Below are 15,244 nucleotides of genomic sequence, written 5' to 3' on the forward strand. Positions count from 1 at the left end.
TTGACCTACTTTTTCCTTAATCTAGAAGGGACATTTCAATACTCTGCTCCTCTACTTGTGCCATAAATTATTTGCTACCAACATAAAATATTCTGTATCTATTGGAATGAAGTGTTAGATCTATCATTCCAGCTGGGTAGATATGCAAGAACAAAACTACTACTAGGTACAAGGTGGGTCCCATTCCTTCCCCACCGCCCCACCACTCCAGCCTTTGCTACCCACATTGGATCAATTGCTGCTTACCTCCTCACAGTTGACTTCCAGCGTTCTTTTAGTCGAATTACCATTTACAACTGTTGCTGTGAACCACTGAGTAGATGGTTTCAAACTATAGATTCTTATTTTTGAACCAATTATGTTCTTGCCACCTTAAGAAAAAAAGAGGGGGTTCAGAGAGTGGGACATGCTCTATGGCAGCAGTGTCAAAGACATGGTTTCAGGGTGGATTCAGCCTACAGAGCCCTTCCATACAGTCTACAGGCTACCAAAAGTTGTGGGGTCAGGGAGGGGCCTGCTGCAGAATTTGGGGCTGCCAGTCCCAGATGGACATGGCAAGCAGTGGCAGCCCCATCCACTCTGTAGCTGCTGGACCCCCCGCCACCTACCCAGACCCCTTGCCACCACCTCCACAGATCCAGCCTGGGAGCAGCCCCAAGTCTGGCTCTGGCTGGGGGGTGAGTTTGACCTGCCCTCCCGCTCCATGGTGACTTGTTATTTTCCCCATGTATTCTTGCTGCCTAGCCAGCAAGACTGTATACCAGAAATCAAGTGAACAACACTTGAAAATAGTGAGCAAAGTAACATGATGAAACTTTCACATATCCACTACGATACCAGCCAAGAAGGTAGTGCCATAACTCTGAGAAGGGAGTTAGACAACAATACCTCTGCATTCGGAGTACTGCCCACCTACTGGAACAGTCCCCTGGGGTTCTCTGGCTGCCACCACTTACATCAGGGGCCAAGGTGACTGAGAATTTAACAGACCTAGAAATGGATCCCTGCGTGTTACATTTGTGGGGTTTTTCCTGTTTTCAAGGACTCCCATGTCACTTAACTTCACTGTATCACTTCTTATCCAGAAGTCACATATTTATCTATACAAAATAGGACTTGTAGGAACCAGTATTGAAGATTGCTGGAGAGCCTTACTATCAGCAAATTTTAACTCTACCAAAAACGGCTCTCCAAAGCGTTTCTACTTAGTCATGGAATTGCGTAGAAAAAGGGTTTAAAAGTAGTGTGCATTTGAAGTCAGGCACATAAATAGATAAGCAGCTTGATTTCTAGATGTACTGTACCAAGCAAACAAGAAGCTCTCACTGAATTCAATAGATATTGCTCAGCCACTTCTAGGAGAAAAAAAAGTGAGGCTATATTTGGTCCCCATGTTTAAAGACCGCTGAGGGAGGAGAGGAGGGGAGGGGAGGGGAGGGGAGGGGTCCTGATCTAGTCTCTATATTACTGCATATTTTAGTGTTTCATTTAAATTGTGTCAGTGCCCCAGCAATCTAAAACAAAAAAGACAAAACAAAACCCCACTGTGTTGGGAATGGGCAGCAGAACAGACAACCATTCAGGGAAGCGTAGAGAAGGAAATCAAAAAGGGAATTTTCTAGCTTATGACAATATTTCTGTGGATATCAGCAAAGAGCAACTCCCAGTATCTTTCCACCAGAGGGTGGTCTTGTACCTTGCAACAAATGGCTTTCATCTTGGCATTTCATTTTGAAAGCTTGAATTTCTTCATTAATATTCTGGTCCTCCGTAAAAGGAAGCTTTGAACTGTCCACATCCTATTAAAGATGAAAGTATTTGGTCAAAAAAAAGAGTTGTTCTTTAGAGCACTAAATGTTTGACACAATTACTTTTCAAACAAAAGCACTGTCAGTCTCCAAAGACTGGCAACAATGTACATGAAACCTGATGGATATTACTCCCTACTTGGATACATCTGCTTCATAGATTTGTGCTCTAAATACAACGACTTCTCATATAAAACTAACACTTCTGACCATTTGAAGAAAAAACTCCAGAACTACTCTGGCATTATTCTACAAATAATCTGCATTTCGCTTTATTTTTTTGTTTCAGACTCTTTCCTTATCAAAAGATTACAGAGTTTAACTGAACCACCAATTTTCCCCTTGTTCATTTTTGTAACGTGTATGGGTCTAAAACTATAACAAACTTGCAAAAGCTTGTATATGAACATTTGTGAAAGACAGCTTCACCAGGGATCCTGGTTCTCTCTGGAAAAAAAAAAAAAAAAAAAAATCAGAAATTTTCTGATTTAAAGTAAATAAACCCCTCCCTCCCCCCCAAATCCACATTTTTCCGTGATTAAGATGAAACACCACTTATATAGATATATAAGTGGCGTTTCATTTTAATCATGGAAAAATGTGGCTGGGGGGGGAGGGGGGGGGTTAAAAATCAGAAATTTTCTAATTTTTTTTTTCTTCAAAGAGACCCAGGGATCCCTGGTTATCACCTCAAATCTCACCTGAACCAATGCCAGTAAATTGCAGGTGAAGCATAGAGGGCAAAGGGCCTTTCTAAAAAAAAAATAAAATAAAAATATGGGGTTACAATTTTGTTTCACTACTGTACAACTCAGTGGTACATGGGAGACGGTTTAAGATCAACTTGGCTCTGAAAACCTCTGGCTTTGGAAGTGAAGAATCTTCTTACAACGTGTACTTGTTTATTAGACAAGGCCCTTCCCTGTACTATTTTAAAACTACTCAGCTTCAATCAGGACTACTAATGCCACAATAGGATAAACTACAGGGTATAATTCCCAAACATCTATGTAAAAATCCCATGGGAACCTTTGCTAGAGTGGTATAAAAACATGACACTAACAGACAAGGTTCCTTGGGTGAATTTGATATCTTTTATTAGACCAACCCAAATGGTTGGAGAATAGTTATTAAGCAAGCTTTCGGGTTCAAAAACCCTTCGTCAGGCTAAGGAAGCCGCAGCAGTTGGTGTGTGCTCTTCCTGGATGGGATGACAAGTAAAGAAGCCAGGGGCTGGGCTGGGCTGGGGAGTCAGTTGCCAGGCAGATTGTAATGTATCAAAAATCCAATGTCTATGTTTAGTCCCTGATCTCTAGTATCCAGCAGGTTGATGAAATGGAGCTCATAGGCTCGTCTCTGGGATGTGTTGTGTAAATTTCCCTTGAGGATCAGGACTGAGAGATTGGAGAGAGAGTGGCCCTTCCGTGAGAAATGTGCCCCCACCGGTAATTGAGTGTTTCTGTCTTTGATGGATTCCCGGTGTGCGTTCATTCTGGGGTGCAGTTGTTGTCTGGTCTCTCCTACATATCATCCATCAGGGCATTTGGTGCATTGGATGAGATATATTACATTTCTGGAGGTGCAGCTGTAAGATCCTGGGATGCTGATGGCTCTGTTGTGGGGTGTAGTAATAGTGGGGGTGGTGGGGATGTGGGGGCAGGTTTTACATTTCTTGTCACGGCACGGTCTGGATCCTTTTGGGGTGTTCTGGGCTTGAGGAAGTTTGCTTCTGGTGATGAGGTTGGCGAGGTTCGGTGCTTGTCTGAAGGCTAGGATGGGTGGCTCTGGGAAGATCTTTTTAAGAATAGGGTCTCTTTCTAGTATGGGTTGCAATTTTTTGAGGATTTTCCGTACAGGTTCAAGGGATGGGTGATAGGTCATAACCAGCGGTGTGCGATTTGTGGGTATTTTTCTTCTGTACTGCAGCAGTTCTTCACGTGGCATCCAGGTGGCTCTTTCAAACGTGCGATCTACCTCTCTGAAGGAGTGTCCTTGCTGGGTGAAAGCCTTTTTAAGATTGGTGAGGTGGCGATCCCGGGTGTTCTCTTCAGTACAGATGCGGTGGCATCTGAGGGCTGGGCTGTATATCACAGCTTTTTTGGTGTGTTTCGGGTGATTGCTGGTTCTGTGCAGATATGTATGTTGGTCTGTGGGTTTCTTGTATACTGTGGTCTGTATTTTACCCTTCTGGATACTGATCATTGTGTCTAAAAAGGAGATGCTGGTGCTGGAGTATTCTAAAGAAAGTTGGATGGAGGGATGGTGACTGTTGAATTTCTGGTGGAACTCAATCAGAGATTCCAGGTTCTCACTCCAAAATGATGAAGATGTCATCGATATATCGTAAGTACAGCAAGGGTTTGATGGTGCAGTTCTTGAGGAAATCTTCTTCCAGATGGCTCATAAAAAGGTTGGCATACTGTGGGGCCATTTTAGTGCCCATAGCTGTTCCCATCATCTGGAGGAAGTGTTGATTATTAAAAGTGAAATTGTTGTGTGTGAGGATGAAGTGTATAAACTCAGTGATATCTTTGGGTCTGTATTCTGGGTTGTAATCTTGTTCCTGTAGATATATAAGGCAGGCATGGATGCCATCCTGGTGTGGGATGTTGGTGTATAGGCTGGTAACGTCCATGGTGGCTAGGAGTGTGTTGCTGGGAAGGTGGTCTATGTTTTTAAGTTTTCATAGCAAGTCTGTGGTGTCTTGGACAAAACTTGCTCTGTGGGTGACAAGCGGTTTTAGGATGGATTCAAAAAAACCTGGTATTTCCTCAGTTAGGGTCCCATGGTTGGATATGATAGGTCTGCCAGGGTTCCTTTGTTTGTGGATTTTAGGGAGCATGTAAAAAGTCCCTGGGTTAGGTAGCGGGGGGATCAAGGTCTGTAGTTTTTCTTGTAATCTTGGTGGAAATGATTTGATGGTATTGTTGAGTTTTTTGGTGAAAAAGGGGAGTAGGATCTTCTTGTAGTTCTTTGTAGTAGGTGGTGTCAGAGAGCTGTAGTATACCTCATCCAATGCACCAAATGCCCTGATGGAAGATATGTAGGAGAGACCAGACAACAACTGCGCACCAGAATGAACGCACACCGGAAATCCATCAAAGACAGAAACACCCAATTACCGGTGGGGGCACATATCTCACAGAAGGGCCACTCTCTCTCCAATCTCTCAGTCCTGATCCTCAAGGGAAATTTACACAACACATCCCAGAGACGAGCCTATGAGCTCCATTTCATCAACCTGCTGGATACTAGAGATCAGGGACTAAACATAGACATTGGATTTTTGATACATTACAATCTGCCTGGCAGCTGACTCCCCAGCCCAGCCCAGCCCAGCCCCTGGCTTCTTCACTTGTCATCCCATCCAGGAAGAGCACACACCCACTGCTGCAGCTTCCTTAGCCTGACAAAGGGTTTTTGACCCGAAAGCTTGCTTAATAACTATTCTCCAACCATTTGGGTTGGTCTAATAAAAGATATCAAATTCACCCAAGGAACCTTGTCTGCCTATATCCTTAGACCAACACGGCTACAACCTAAACCCCTGACACTAACAGCTAATTCTGTTACATTCTATTCTTCACCCCTTCCTATCTTGAACTGTTGTGAATAATTTCTGTTTAATAGTAGGAATCATCATCTATCCTCCACTCCATACATGCACCACTCCTTTCTTGCTAATCTGGTGGTGATTATTTCCATAAATCAGAGGACCAATGGTTCTCCATTTTACCAGCACAACTACAGTTCACCAGCCAGGGAACCAGGAGACTTATAAATTATATTCACACCAAGCATTTTCTAATGGTTGTGCACTGAGCTATCATCTGCAGGTTTTTTAATAGCGATTTTTATAAGATACCCAAGCACCATACTAGAAAACAATTTTTCAAAACTACAGCAATGTGGATCTGCTTCAAGGTTTTACTTATGTAAGGTTTCAGCAGTGAATACCCTAGACAAATAAAACTAGATTTTTCCCTAAACCTCTATGAGCTATTCCAAAATAAGGTTACCTGAAAAAGATCTTTAGAAAGAAACATGCATTTCTCTTCTCCAAGAAAGCGTACAGAAACTGTGGATCCCAAGCCAGCTTTGTCCAATAAGGATTCATAAATCTAGAAAACAAGAGAAGCTTGTTTAGTTTTCTTCCCTGCTTCTTCGCCCTTTTCTCCTTTATTCAAAATTCAGGCTAAAATACTTGTCAAATTCATGAACCATTACGACACTTTTACTTGTTTGAATATCAACTTTACCGACATTAGCACATCTCAGAAAGATGTTTTGAAATTTAATACCACTAGTTAAGAAGTTATTAGTGCATTCAAAATGTTAAATAATTCAAGTTGAGGTGACAGTTCTTGCTAGTCTTGTTTTAAAATAACTATATACTAAGTATTTCATAAATAGTTCATGTTCAAAGATTTTCACAGATATTAGGCAAAAAACTCTGCAAGGCAGACTGCAGTACTGTATTTTAAGACATTTTCTGTATGAAGTGAGCTTTTACAAAGTATTTTATCTGCAGCCATATCACCAGAGAAGGCCACCATCTCATTACCTTTATTAAAGAGACAACACTGACTTACAACACAATGGCAGAACGGTAATTCAAGAACACTAGTACTAGACAGATGGCAGGTGCGTGGCACCCTACTAACTTGTTCAGGGAGGCATAAGCCTCCCACTAGCACTAGAATGAGACAATTCCTCATCATTTGCAGTTTATAATGGACTAATAACTTAAATTTGTATTTAGTTTTCCAAGGAAGTACATTTAAGGACACATACAAAAAAGTCATGCTGGGAATTCTCTTGTCAAAAATTTGGGCATGCACACACATATGTAGAATTAAGTTACGAGTCCTAGGTGTTTTCAAATTAAGATATTAAAGGTGCAGACAATACCTTTACACCATCACAAATCAGCCTTTCGACTTATACTGGTGTAGAGAGGACATAAAACATACCACTATGAAGTAGAGCAGTGGGGGAAGCAACTTTTTTGGCTGACATGCCACAGATTAAGCCCCTTCTCCTCCCCAATTACCACTTCTAGCCCCCTGCCCTGCCTGATCCATCACTGCTCTCTGTTTCCTGCCCCATGCTCTCTGCCTGATCTGTTGCTCTGTTTCCTGCTCCCTGCCCTATCACCTGCTGTGCTGCCTGCCCCCTCCATTATCTGCTGCATGCCATACACACAAGGCTGCCTGTGCTACTTTGGGCCACCCCTGGAGTACAGCAACTTCCAGTCGCCTCTTGAAAAAAAATCAGGTACAACTAAAACATAGGTTAAGTTACCCAAGTCATATGTTCACAGCTTTAGTCCATTTCATCCTGGGGTACTCTTTGCTGAGGAAACAAGCTATTACTGGCTCCCAGTTACCTAGTGGCCCTTATTAAAGGTAATAATTTGGGACAGCCAATCAGCTCCTTGTAGGAATTATGAAATGTAACCTAATTAGGCAACAGATGATAGCATGTTGTATCATCACAAACAGAAGCATGACAATCTGCCTGGAATCCATGGTCACACACGCACACAATGTTAATGTTGGCAGGATGGATGAAGTGAGAAGAACAGATGTGCTAATGTAGGTAAAAAGGTAAGTCAATAATAACAAGGAGATTGAAAGCGGGGAGGGAAGTCTAGGTATTTGGCTCCAGGAGAAAGGTCAGCAGGATTAACAAAGAAAGAGGAGTTTATGCCTTGGGAATAACAAGATAGGTGTTTGGAACTTTCCAGCTAGATACAATGAAACGAGAGAGGGGGGCTTTGCTAGTACAAGTTAGATCTGCTCGTATCAGCAAGGATGAGATGGCTAGAATCTACCAGCCTACCTGTAAATATTCTGGAATAAATGCTTGTAATTAATTACTGTGTGGGTGAGGTCATTAATAACATTGCTATCCAGTATGTAGTTTATATAGTATTTTGGAGCATTCATTCACAAGATTCATTTGAAGTAAATGTGTAACATTTTAGCTGAATTATCAATGTGGTTAAATTCTAATTTTCCCTTTCAGCTAACAGCATAATTGACAGTTTAAAAAAAAATCAACCTGATTTATGTTACGCTAATGTTATCATGTCTGCCCCACAAACAACTTTTGGTAGCCATCCACAGCAACCAGCATACTATGGAGGAAGCCGCTCTGGCCCCTGGGACAGCCTGTGCATTTTGCATTAAAGAGTTATTGGATAAAACAGTATTAGGACTAGGAAACAGAACTCAAGGGCTGTGTCCAGATGAGCGCAGATATGTGGTACATGGCACCAGACGTGTAAAAAAGGGAGTGCTGCCTATGTGTGTGCTGCTCTGCTTCCCACCCCCCTGAAGGTTTTTTTGACCCCTGGATATCCAGGGGTCAAAAAAAAAAAACAAACAAAAAACAAAAAACAACAAAACAAAACAACAACACCACCATGGAAAAAAAATAAAAGCAGAGCAGTGCATACATGGGCAATGTATGCCGCTCAAAAGCAGAGCTGGGCTGCCCAGAGCTGCGCAATGGCTGCTGGCCAGGCTCTATCCAGCAGAACCACTGCTGATGCAGCCCCAGGAGACTCCCAGAACCCCAGATAAGTCTGCTGAGGCCGGCACAGTGCTGACCCCAGCTGCTCCTACCCCACCCAGGGTAACTTGCCACGTGCCAAAGCACAGGTGGCACAGGCGTTCCCTGAGTACAAGCATCAGCTGCACAAGGTGGGCCACTGCTACTTGTCCCCAGGGAACCAAACATTCAAGATCGTCTGGACGCGCCCAAGGAAGCACCTCTCTCATAAGGCAAGAAACAAGTTCCTCTAGTTTGCTCTCCAGCCCCACATCTTACATTCTTGGCTGGCCATTGCCCAGGTTCAACAGAAGGGGTAGAGGGTTCCCTCAGTCTAGCCAGCCAATAGCCTGGGGGCTAGGGCATTTTTTTGGCAAGTGGAAGATGCAAATTCAAATCCCAGGAGCAGAAACAGTTTGACATAGCTTCACTCCCAAACCAGTTTTGGGAACAAGTGTCTTTGTATGAAGGGATACATGGCATCCCCTCATTTAAAAGTGGCATACACTGCCTCCAATAACAGCATATTAGACCCTGCCCTACCATGGCTGCACATGGGATTCAACAAAAAAACAGAACCACATTGGCAAAGTTGGGTTCTGGGTCGTTTCAATACATCTATTCTACATTTAGAGAATGTGTCTTCAAAGCAATATATTTTAGATTTTGTTGGGCCATTGACTGTAGCCAAGTTAAAAGCCTTTAGGAGTTCTCTAGCCCACAAAACAAGCAAATAGGAAACAGTGCCTTAAAAGATTATCATGCAAAAAAAAGTCAATCAAGTCAATTGGATACTTGCCATTGCAGGCCACTGCACTGCAGGTGTAGAGGCAACTTGAGATTTCCGTTCAGCCAGTACCAACTTCTGCTCAACTAGAAACCCTTTCATTTTCGGGTTGTATACCTCTATCCACCTTCTCCTCTCCCATGACTCACCATCAAATTCCACACACACCTGAAGAAGGAAAGGGGAAAAGAACACATTAAGCAGCTGCTAAAATACAAACACTGTGCAAACCAAATAAATGTCTTCTATACAATCTCATGGATGTGTCGCACAAGGATGAAGACAAGAGGCCAGTGTGAACAGTCAAACATATTAAAAGAATTGCTTTCCAAAAATTAAATTTCAAGTGCTAATCATTACAGCACCCAATAACTGTATTGTCTCACAATTAAACTATCACTATAAAATGACTGGACTATAGCTTTTAACTAAATTTAAAAAATTCTAACCCCATCAATAATATGCAATATATTTAAATTGGAAGAGTTTTATCTCAAATTTACCTGCTTCTCTCTCTCTCTCTAAAGGGCCAGACTCTAGTAGAAAAAGTGTGCATGTTCAGAACTCCACTATCACTCCTGAGCAGAGTATAAAACAATTTTGCATTAAAACAGAAGAGAGCAGTAGACTTAGTTATTTTTATACTAAGCCACAATATCACAAGATCTTCACTTGCTATTTTTACAGCACTCAAGTGTACCAGCTGCTTTAGAGAAACAAAGAGATCAGAGTCCCTGAAGAGCTTAATTTCACTTTTCCCAAAAGAAGAGCCAGAAAAAAGGAGCTACAGTCAATATGTACAGTGTGAAGTGAGACTGAACGTTTTTTGACCATTTTGTTAGGTGCATATCGTCAGGACTTGGTGACTCAAAAAACACCCAGAAAGCTGCATTTTTGACAGGTTATTTTATTTTGCCCAAATAAGGAAAGCATCGCCATTAAGCTTGATAAACTGGTTTTGGAATTCCTTTGAAAGTGATATGGAAAAGGCAAAAAAATTAAGTATGATACGAAATGCAACCTCCAAGACCTGTCTGTATCTACGTGCATTAAAGATGACCCTTGGTAGATCAGATGTTTTTAATGTATTAAGATGAAACTTTGGAATCTTTTTAAAAAGACACTCAAATATAGATTATCTATATCTTAGAAGAAACCCCCTTCAACAGTGAGCTCCAAGCTTTTTAAATAGATCACCTTTGGCATTTTAAAGCAACCCAAGATCTACCGTGCACCATCACTGCCACCCCCCCCAGCAGGTAAGTCTGTGCAGAGAAGGGGGGAGCAGATCAAGGTAGAGGAAGAAAAAATTATTTGGGGGTGTGCCTCCCCAGCAGGTAAGTCCCACCCAGCCAGGGCCCCACTCAACTTACACCTGCTTCTGCCTCTGCAGCACAGTCCCTCAACACGGGGCCTTGATCTAGCCCCTGTCCCTTCCCTCCCACATGGACTGACCTGCTAGGCTGGGGCGCGCGCATGTGCGTGCATGCATGCAGGCACTCAGCCCCCCACCCCAGCCTTGGATCAACTCCAAGAGGCTCTGAGATCTAATGGTAGATCGAGATCCGCTGGTTGGTGAACACAGCCCTACAACATGCAACCCAAACACTTCGGTACTGTAGTAACAGGCAGATCACAGATGTAAACAAAAAATGAAACAGTTTCATCTCATTAACCAACTTCAGCAAATTACAAATTTAGCAGAAAACTATGTTGTTTTCTTTTACTTGAAAAGGCAACAGTATATCCAAAGGAACATTTTAAAAACTTTGAAGTGTGATATCAACAAGGGTCACGAAAAACACATTCAGGTAGGGTTGACAATTTTATACTTGATCTTACTCAAAAGGAACTTGGAGTAATAGACTAAAAGGAGAATCAAACATATTACATGAGACTAAATACTCTACACACCATCATACAAGCTTTGCTTTCTCTTTTTGGTTCTCCAGAACATTACCCTTTTGCAACAACTTTCCTTTGTTAGTTAGGAACAGAAACATTATATATGAAACAGCCTTTGTTGCTCCAATTATCTTTTGCCATCTTGGCAACTTCTTTTATGTTAATACTGGAGAATGCATTAAAGAAGCTCTTCTAGCAGAGCCGTAACCAGGTACAGGGCTCACACCAAAGCCCTACAAAGTTCCCAGCAGCACCTCCTCCTCTGCCTTTTTAGTATTAGAGAGTGCTCCATGTGGACAACACCATAAACAGTTTCTCCTCCCCGTGCCATGTAAGGCTTTGATGCCGCCCATAACATGCCATGTATGGATGAGACTCCACCCCACCATACTATATATGGTTACAATACCGCCCTCTCAAAGTTAAACTTCATCCGAAGTCAGAAAGTTTACACACTAACCACAAATAAGCTAATAAAACCCACTTGGTACCTCCTTAATAAGAAAAGGAACTCTGATTATTATCAGTGAGTTTCCCCACTAAAAAGGTCAAGGAAAAAAACAACACTGTGATTTTAGAAAGAAAATGGCAACAAGAATTTTACCTTGAAATATAGCAGCCACCAACATGAACAAATACCAAACATAACAAAATCCCCTTTCTACCACAAAGGCCCACCTTTGGCACATACTTCATGTAGGGCTCACAGATCAGGGAAGACTTGCTGGTGGCCCATTGGCAAGTCACATGTTACTAACTCCTCCTCGTTTCCCCCTAATACATTGTGAGTCATCTAAAAATCTCACTGGCTGCTAGATGACATCCCTACTGCAACTGCAACAAAGCAGATGGAAGTATTTTGTTTCAAGCTGTCTTTTAATACAATCACAATTAATAGGTCCATATTGCAAAACCCAAGAAGCCATAGTCTGATGCATTAAGCCACGGTCGTTTAAAACAGGGTCAATACCTATTATGCCATGCCACACACGAAGATAACAGAGGTATTGCAATAGCAGCCCCTGTTTTCACCCTGTCAGCACTGGAAGGTCCTCTACTCCTTTGATTTTCTACACAAAAACAAATTGTGAACACAAGACCTGTCCCCACGCCTAGGGAGCGGGCTGCAACACAGCCGATCTGCTCACCTTGCAACTCGAGCAACATTTGTTGCAGAGACAGATACACGCATACTTGCAGCTTCTTGGAAACATCCCAGCAGACCCGAAGCCTCCGACACCAGCGTGTATATTGCCACCCACATGGATTATGTTTATTCATAATATTTCCTGGTTCACTGACCTCCCCCACCAAAAAAAACCCATAACAAAACAAAACAAAAATCACCATCTGACTAAGAAACATCATGCTCGCCCTTCCAGACAATTCCCACCCACCTTCAGGTCCTGCTTGGAAACATCCGTGTGCGAAACCGCTCGGATCCTGCCCGATTTCCACGGCCACTCGGACACAGGCGAAGTTTCCCAGGAGCCGCTCTTCTCCTCCTCCTCCTCCCCCTCCTCCGACAGGCTGAGGAACCTCTTGCCCACCAGCAAGGGCCAGCTCCCCTGCAGCCCCAGCGTCATTTTAGCTCATGGGGGTGCCTGCAGCTCTTCAGGACGGGAAGGAACAAAGGTGCTGGGGGGAGAAAACAGGAACAAACTTCACCCGACTGCTGCAAACCAGATCACACTGGAGTGGGGGGGTGGGGGAGGTTGCTGGGGGGAAGGGGGGGGTCTGCTAGGGGAGGGGGGGAGGGAAGCGGGTATGGAGGGAAGTTTGCATGAAGAAACAGAGCCCAAGGGGCCGCCCTCAGATCCCTGCATGGAGTTCTGCCCCCACCCCAGGCCTGCAGCCTCCTCCCCACCTCGCACAGCCCTAGCCCGGCAGCGCCAGCAGCAAACCCCAGCGCCTACTACTGCTGCTGCTGCTGTCCCACACACGCCCCCTCATTCACACCCCCCACCCTCCGCCTCCCCCTGCGCTCATTGGCTCGCCCCGGGAAAAGGGGCAGGGCCCGCGAGCAGCCGCTGCCTCTCATTGGTCGCGGGGCGGAGCCAACCTCGGGGGTGGCTTGTCAGTGAAGTACTGTTGAGAAGAGATGCTTCCGCGGGGAGCAGAGAAAAGAGTCCCGGGACTCGCTCGCACTTAGGAAGAGCCGAGGACGAGACCGAGCCTGGAAACGGAAGGGTTGTCGCTTACGACATCCGTGCGGCCTTTTTTTAATTTTTGAGGGGACAAGTTAAAGGGAATGAGTAAGGGATGGCGGAGGGATCTCTGGTGGAGGCAGAAGGCGTGAAGGGGCCCCTTATACGTGCGGTTCGCGGCGTACTCAGATATAGGAGGGGGGAAGGGGTAGCACCTGCAGGACTGTCTGCGCAGGCGCACATTGGTGGGACGCACCTGCGGGGGAGCGTTGGGGGCTGTGTGCGCGTGCGCGCAGAGGGAAGGGCGTGGCACCTGCTGTTGGCATTCGCTGCGCATGTGCAGTAGAGGGAATGATGTTGCCAGGGCCTGGGGAGACATGGAAGCGAGGCTGTGGCTTTGCAGAGGCCACCATCTTGTTTAGCAGCCTGGCAGGTTGCAAAGGATAAGGTAGGGTGCGGCCAGGGTCTTGTGCTGGACGACTGGCTTACACCCATGGAGACATCTAGGCTCTCTGATTTTTTAAGCCAGCATGGCGAGATAGATGGGGACATCCGTAAGCACCCAGCATGTTGCACTTTTCATGAATCAGTGGGACGGACACGCGCATCCCGTGCCTTGGGAAAGGGGTCCTGTGGTTGGAGATGCCTTCGACTTTGGAGAAACCCCAAGCAAAAGGGAATTGCACGATACAACCAAGTTGTCACGTTTCAGAGGCAACCAACGGCTTACCCTGCATAGATGAGCTAGTCGTGGCTTTTACCATTATGAAAAGGCACGCCGTAGCACTTAGCAGCCAACGGAGTAAAGTACTCAGTTCGGCGTACACTTATAACAAATATTTCTGTTCCACAAAACTGAGGATTTGGCTAAGTCTCATTCAGTGCTATGAGGCAGTCTGACTGCAATTCAAGGTAACATGGACACCCATCTGGCCAGCTTCTGCTTTTCCAAAGTAGGGTGTCAAGTGAGACGTGTAATGGAAAATGGCAAAAGAAGTGCCCAGGATAGGAAACCTCTCATGTTTCCTTCCAGCTAGAGAAGAAGCAGATAACAAACCACAGTCCATACCTTTACCAGCATGCGTCCCGATAGAAAGGAGTACTCAAGATGGTTCATGCTTCTGTTGCCCCCAGAAGTCCACCTCAGCGCCAGGGAGTCTGCCACACTGTCGTTACCCATTAAACATTGCCACCATTTGTTTGGTTTCTTTTGCTTCCATTTCAGAGACACCATCTTCACTTGTGCTGGCTGCTTCACCTTCTGCCTCAAGCTTTTTCCACCCATTCACTTCACAGCTTCCCTTCTGATCCTTCTTCAGCCATTATCCCCTTTCAACAAAGGAACAAAAACATTAGTATATATAATCTGTATAATCTCACAACCAAAACAATCATCCCCAAACTTTTAACGAACTTCAGCAGCAATATCAACCAGTATTCTGTAGCATCTTCATTCAAAGAAAAATGCAATATCTGACCAACGTTGATGGCATACATGGAAATTACAGTGGACTTCTCCCTGAGAATTAAATCACAACTGTAGCTATATTATGGGAATGCTAATTAATTACATCAAAAGAAAGCAAAAAAAAAGGCTTACTTAGAAAGAGTATTAAATTCCATTTGGCACATAGGACCTTCAATTGCTACAATCAATAGCAAAGCATGACAGAAACTTAAATCTGCATTCCAATCCACCAAATGTCTTGTATTATGATAGAACCTGGAAGCCCTAATTATGGGGCTCCATTATGCTAATTTTTTTGGTATAATGAGTACCTTCCCCCTCACACAGCCCTTGCCTGTGTGAGTTTGTGAGTAATCTAAGACATGAGGCAACAAATGAAAACAAAGACTGATGGGAAACAAGGAGACAGTATCAGTCAGTGTGGTCATACATACCAATAGTCTGTAATTTTTTTGTAGACATTGTCAGGGGATGACGTGAAATAGAACAGTGAAGAGGTTTTGAGGATGCTATGGAGAGCTATTCCTTCATGTGAGGGCACAAAGAAAGCACAAAAGTGCTATTTTGAAAA

General features: G+C 44.0%; 1 protein-coding gene across 1 annotated transcript in view; it reads right to left on the minus strand.

Annotated features, from left to right (window-relative positions):
- The window catches only part of KDM3A (lysine demethylase 3A), a 49,223-nt gene extending 36,235 nt beyond the window's left edge, over positions 1-12,988 (minus strand). Inside the window, exons 1-6 of the mRNA XM_006271493.4 lie at positions 12,926-12,988; positions 12,456-12,696; positions 9,166-9,321; positions 5,828-5,929; positions 1,697-1,799; positions 247-371 (exon numbers count right to left, since the gene is read on the minus strand). Coding sequence (XP_006271555.3) covers positions 247-371; positions 1,697-1,799; positions 5,828-5,929; positions 9,166-9,321; positions 12,456-12,644 — 675 coding nt within the window. The 5' untranslated portion in view covers positions 12,645-12,696; positions 12,926-12,988. The remainder of the gene's footprint in view (positions 1-246; positions 372-1,696; positions 1,800-5,827; positions 5,930-9,165; positions 9,322-12,455; positions 12,697-12,925) is intronic.
- Positions 12,989-15,244: the final 2,256 nt, after the last annotated feature.

Source organism: Alligator mississippiensis, chromosome 2 (genome assembly GCF_030867095.1).
Source record: "Alligator mississippiensis isolate rAllMis1 chromosome 2, rAllMis1, whole genome shotgun sequence".
Taxonomy (NCBI): Eukaryota; Metazoa; Chordata; order Crocodylia; family Alligatoridae; genus Alligator; species Alligator mississippiensis.